General features: G+C 42.8%; 1 protein-coding gene across 1 annotated transcript; it reads right to left on the reverse strand.

Moving 5' to 3' along the window:
• Positions 1-1,409: 1,409 nt before the first annotated feature.
• GPR101 (G protein-coupled receptor 101) lies at positions 1,410-3,540 on the reverse strand. The gene is made up of 2 exons (XM_068250986.1): positions 3,432-3,540; positions 1,410-3,166 (listed from the first exon to the last, which is right to left on the reverse strand). The coding sequence occupies exon 2, from the start codon at positions 2,922-2,924 to the stop codon at positions 1,659-1,661; it is 1,266 nt and encodes a 421-aa protein (XP_068107087.1). The 5' UTR covers positions 2,925-3,166; positions 3,432-3,540; the 3' UTR covers positions 1,410-1,658.
• Positions 3,541-5,277: the final 1,737 nt, after the last annotated feature.

Here is a 5,277-nt window from a genome sequence, read left to right on the forward strand (position 1 = left end):
GAGATTTGTAGGTTCATGGAGGGCGAAGTCTAAGGTGCCAGAACATCTGTGCCTATAGGCTCTAGTGATGTAAATCCGGGCCTGGCTGCATGGCTTAAAGCATTAGAGGCAGAGGATCAACAGGACTGCCAGGCAACTGGCATTGATGAAAAGGAAATAAATCTGGCAGCCACCATATCCCTCTTGCTTTAAAGGGATACTTAAGTCATAATAAAAAAAAGCAGTTTCACTTATCTGGGGCTTCTACCAGCCCCCTGCATTCGCCCTGTGCCTGGTCCTCAAAGATCCTCTGGTCCCCAGCCACGGTTCAGTTTCGCTTTCAGTGACTGACCGGAGGATCCTTGGGGACCAGCGCAGGCACAGGGGCCGGTAGAAGCCCCAGGTAAGTAAAACTGTGTTTTTTTTTATTATGGGTTTGAAGAATGCTATTAGGACACAGAGGCTGGTTCTGCATACTATCACCAGCCTCTGTGTCTGTACTGTGTCCCTCCAGGCCCCCCCCCTGCGCTCTGCTGTCCCCCATAAAAAACCTGCCATGCTAGCGACATGCAGCTTGTCGCTAGCTGTCTGTTTACCTTATGTCTGCCATTCACCGCCGCTCCCCCGCCTCCTCTATAGTGCCGCTCCCCGCCTGCGTCCTTTCCCTCCCCAACTCCGTAAGTTGATTGGAGGAAGCTTACAGAGGCGGGGAGGGAAGGGACGCAGGGGAGTGCCACTATAGAGGAGGCGGGGGAGCGGTGGTGAATGGCAGACATAACGGTAAACAGCCAGCTAGCGACAAGCTGCATGTCTCTAGCAAGGCGTTTTTTATGGGGGACAGCAGAGCGCAGGGGGGGGGGGGGGAGGGGGCTGGGGGGACACAGTACAGACACAGAGGCTGGTGATAGTATACAGAACTAGCCTCTGTGTCCTAATAGCATTCTTCAAACCCACCACGAGTTCTCTTTAAGGTTACCTTCAAAAACCTTTGACAATTTTGCATACTGCAAAATATAACTCTCCCAGCACACAATTTTGATTGTTCAATCTCGTTCCGGTAAGTATATTCAGTCCCTTGATCATTATACTACATAGATCTGGGAAGACTAATAAAGTTGTATGATTAAAAATGTGTGATGTACAATTGTAAAGAGGATGCTGGATATCAAGTGAATCAGATTACAATCTGTAGCAAAAATGGTTTAAATTAAAAACAAAAATAAATAAAACAAAAACATTTGGCAATTAAACAACGGAAAAACATACTTCCACCATGTAAATACAGGCTGCTATTAAAACCCAGTGGTATGACATATTTCCTTTACTCTGCAAATGATTAAGAGCATCTTATTAATTAAAAAATATATATTGAAATTAGTATTTCTCATTTTATTACAAAATTATTATTATTATTTTAAATTAAATGCATCTACAATATTCGGCAGAGCTAAGCTCCACAATTTGAAAGGTTTTAACCATTTCCTGGGAATAAGGAATGCAAAGTATCACCCTGCATTATTTACCAGCAGCTAAATGGTGAAATCACACACAGTACCATTACAATCTAAATCCACTTTAAACACTTTTTTTTGTTGTTGTTTTTTTTTTATACCCACTTCAAATACAGAAAACCCCAACATATCCATTATGTAGTATAGAAACATTATCACGTCTGTTGTTTAGCAGCTAATAAATTGGGGTAAATCGGGATCTATCTTTCGCTGAATCGACTGTTTTTCGGGGGATATATTGGCAGAACTGCTTTCTTTTTTGCAGTCTTTAATCTTTAGGTTGTTTAAGCTTTTACCAGTGATTACAGAAATTGTAGTCTCTTCCTCTAGGAATTTGACCGTAGGGCCAGTAGAAAAATGAGACTGAAAAATGCGACCATCTGTGAGTATAATGTAACTATCCACTATGGCGTTCTGAGGGTGCACCTGTTTGCAGAACAACCCATGCAAAAGCAAAAGGAACTCCTTTTTCAAGCTTTTGTGCATATATCCGTAAATATAAGGATGGATGCAGCACTGCAGGAAGAAGAGAACTAAGACCACAGATGCCACCCACTTAGGGATAACAGTACTGGCACAGGAGGAGATGATGCTCAGGACACTATAGGGACCCATACTGATTATGTAGGATGACAAGATAGCAAAGATAACCTTGGCTGCTTTGCAGTGGTAGAGTGGTCTGTGATGACTTGTTTTGTCAAGTGCATTTAGCGTTGAAGATCTTGTCCCATCAGACCTGTCACATCCATTTGCCTGAACTGGATGAACTAACGCGTTTTGCCTCCTGGCTGCTCGAAACACCATCCCATAGCACGCCAACATAATGCTCACTGGTAATATGAAAGAAAATAAAGCACTGAGGATGGTGTAGGAATAACTTGAAGCCCACAGTACTTTGCAGTAGTGGTTTTGGAGATCAAATTCAACTTTGCCCCATCCATAAAGAGGAGGGGTACTTTGGAGGACACTGAGAATCCACGTGAAGAAGATGAGAAGGCTCCCCCTTTTGGGGGTCATCTTGGCGGGGTAGGATAAAGGATGAATGATGGCCAGGTATTTATCAACAGAAACCACCGTGATGGTGTTTACGCCGGCAAAAGCAAAGAGGTGCATGAGCACCACCACAGCACCACAGAGACCATGTTCTAAAGGCCATATATCCGGAAGGGAGGTAACGATGACACAAGGCATCACCAAGACTGTTTGCAGAAGATCAGCAACCAACAGATTGAAGATAAATCGGTTTGCCACCTGAAGCAGCTGTGGCTTGCGATGAAAAACCACCAGCAGCATAATGTTCCCAAAGAGAGACAGGCAAAGCAGAGAAATAATTAGGGCAATCCTGAGGACAGTGTCAGGCATAGAGGGTGATCCTTGATCTACCGATAAATTACTTTGATTCCCGGTTGTCCTGCGGTCACTCAGCCGCTGCATGGTGAACTGAAGCCCCTTATCACATCTCCATCCAGAGTGGGGGGGACAAGCAACGATTATGAGCACCACTGAACGATACTAGGACTTACATTATTCCATCTCCAGACGATGTACTCATGGAAAGAGTTCAGTATGCATTCTGCATCCATTTTCCTCCCTCTGCATCAGGACCAATAACAGCACCTAGACGGAGACTTCACATTCTGCCAATGCCTTGATTCGTACTTCTTTTGCACGGAGGCCTATGTGGTAAATACAGACATTCAAACAGCATTTCAAGGCAAAATAATGCATTTTTTGAATGAATCGTCAAACAACTGAATAAATCAATGTTCGTGCGATTAAAGCTAATACATGTGTGTGTATATATATATATATATATATATATATATATATATATATATATATATATCCAATTGTTAATGGCTGTGCACTATACCTAGATACACTTGCCCAGCATGCATTGCTTGATAATAAAGAAAAAAAAATCTGCAAGGGTCTCTTTACCTGTTGATGTGCATTGTCTTATCCCCTGTAGTCCTGAGGAAGGTGATACAATGATAGATATGTCTCCATGCCCCCTCCCTGTTGTGTCTATTTCTGAGATTTGGATAGCTCAGTGCTGCTGGAGAGAAATCAGCCCCCCTCTCTCTCTCTCTCTCTTCTCTCCCTCCTCCTCCTCCCTCCTGTCTTTCCAGCCCTCCCCCCAATGCTCCTTTCCTCACAAGCTCTGGAGATGCTTATATTGAGCAAGCAGGGGGAGCTCTACCAACAGGACGCTGGCACACTCATTCTTTCAGAAGCAGCAGATTGCTGCATTAAAACATTTTACATATTTCCTTCTCTAATGACTTTCGTATTTTAAATAATGAAGTTGGCAGGGTTCCCCTCCACCCCTTGCGGTAGCCGTTGCACACTGCAGATTTGTTTGAACAGTGTGTCTCTGGCTCACAGACAGTGCAAATGTGTGCCTGGACCCGATGAAATATGACACATATTTACAAAATGCGCCCGAGATGACACTGTGACTAACTGCAAATGACGCTGTACCTCTCAGCAGATACTGGCAAGCGTATAACTCATCTCCCGCATTACCATTAAGTTTACCCGTAATACAGTAAAGAGTCGTTTGCATTGACAGCACAATCTCCCCTTTCATTTCATCTTCTGGCAGAAACCAACAAACCCACGGATTATTAGCACACGTCAATCTCTCGTGCCGGGGAAAAGCACAGTTTTGTTCATTATGGAGTTTGCAGGGCTGTCATTTACTGGCTCACTCAATAAGGCAAATGGTGATGTGCAAAGTGCAGTCAACCCGAGAGACCACACTGCATTCAGCCTTATGTGAGCTCTTTTCTGTGAACTGAAATCTGATTGGTTGCTCTGAGTTCTGAACTTTGTAAAACAAACAAAAAAAATGCATATTCATAAATGGACAAACAGGGATGATTAGGAATTAGATGGTGTGGTGCAAGCTCAGTTTTTACAGGGAATGACTTAATCTGCATAATGCTATCTGGATCTGTTGATTGTTTTTGAATTTTGACATACAGTTTCACTAAAGGTAACTTCTGATTTCTTTATCATATGCACAGATCTGCCAAGATCTGTTGAAGAATAGCTTTACAAATGAAGTATATCCATAGCTCAGTTTTAAACACCCTCTTTCCATGAAAATAAGACCTACCCTTAAAATAAGCCCTAGCTGGAATTTTGAGCATGCTTGAAATATAAGCCCTATCCCGAAAATAAGCCCTAGTGGAAGTTAAAGAGGAGGAGGAGGTGGCCAGTAAGCAGTGACACAGCGGTGCAGTACTGATCGGGCACCGGTCCTGTCATCACAGCACACATCCAGGTTATCAGCTGTGTGCAGGGATGACAGGGCAGGTGCCTGATCAGTACAGAAGCATACCTTATAATCCAGGATCAGCACAGTACAAAGGAACAGCAAATGTTCTGCTGAGAGACACTTCCTGATATAAATATATGACATCCCCCAAAAATAAGCCCTAGCACATCTTTTGGAGCAAAAATAAATATAAGACACTTTCTTGGTTTGTGGTAAATCTGTGCACATACTGTACAGTATGTAGTGATACATAATCCACTAAAATGATGTTTGTATGATAGGCCCGGATACACAAGTTGAGGTGTAAAGAGTGTGTGAATTATTACACCATAAAGTCAGCTATACATTCTATACATCCTCCGCTAATGATAGCTATACATGATACAACCTGAATATTCTTTTAAATGAATGTAATATAGGTAGGGTAGGAGGCACCCGTGGTGATCCAGAAATGTACAAAATATAGTGATTCAATAGCAACAAAACTTTGGTTAGATCAAG

This window comes from Hyperolius riggenbachi, chromosome 8 (assembly GCF_040937935.1).
Source record: "Hyperolius riggenbachi isolate aHypRig1 chromosome 8, aHypRig1.pri, whole genome shotgun sequence".
NCBI classification, from domain to species: Eukaryota; Metazoa; Chordata; class Amphibia; order Anura; family Hyperoliidae; genus Hyperolius; species Hyperolius riggenbachi.

What these genes read in the sequence shown, in the direction of transcription:
- GPR101 (XM_068250986.1), bottom strand. Translation starts at nt 2,924, where the DNA reads ATGCAGCGGCTGAGTGACCGCAGGACAACCGGGAATCAAAGTAATTTA.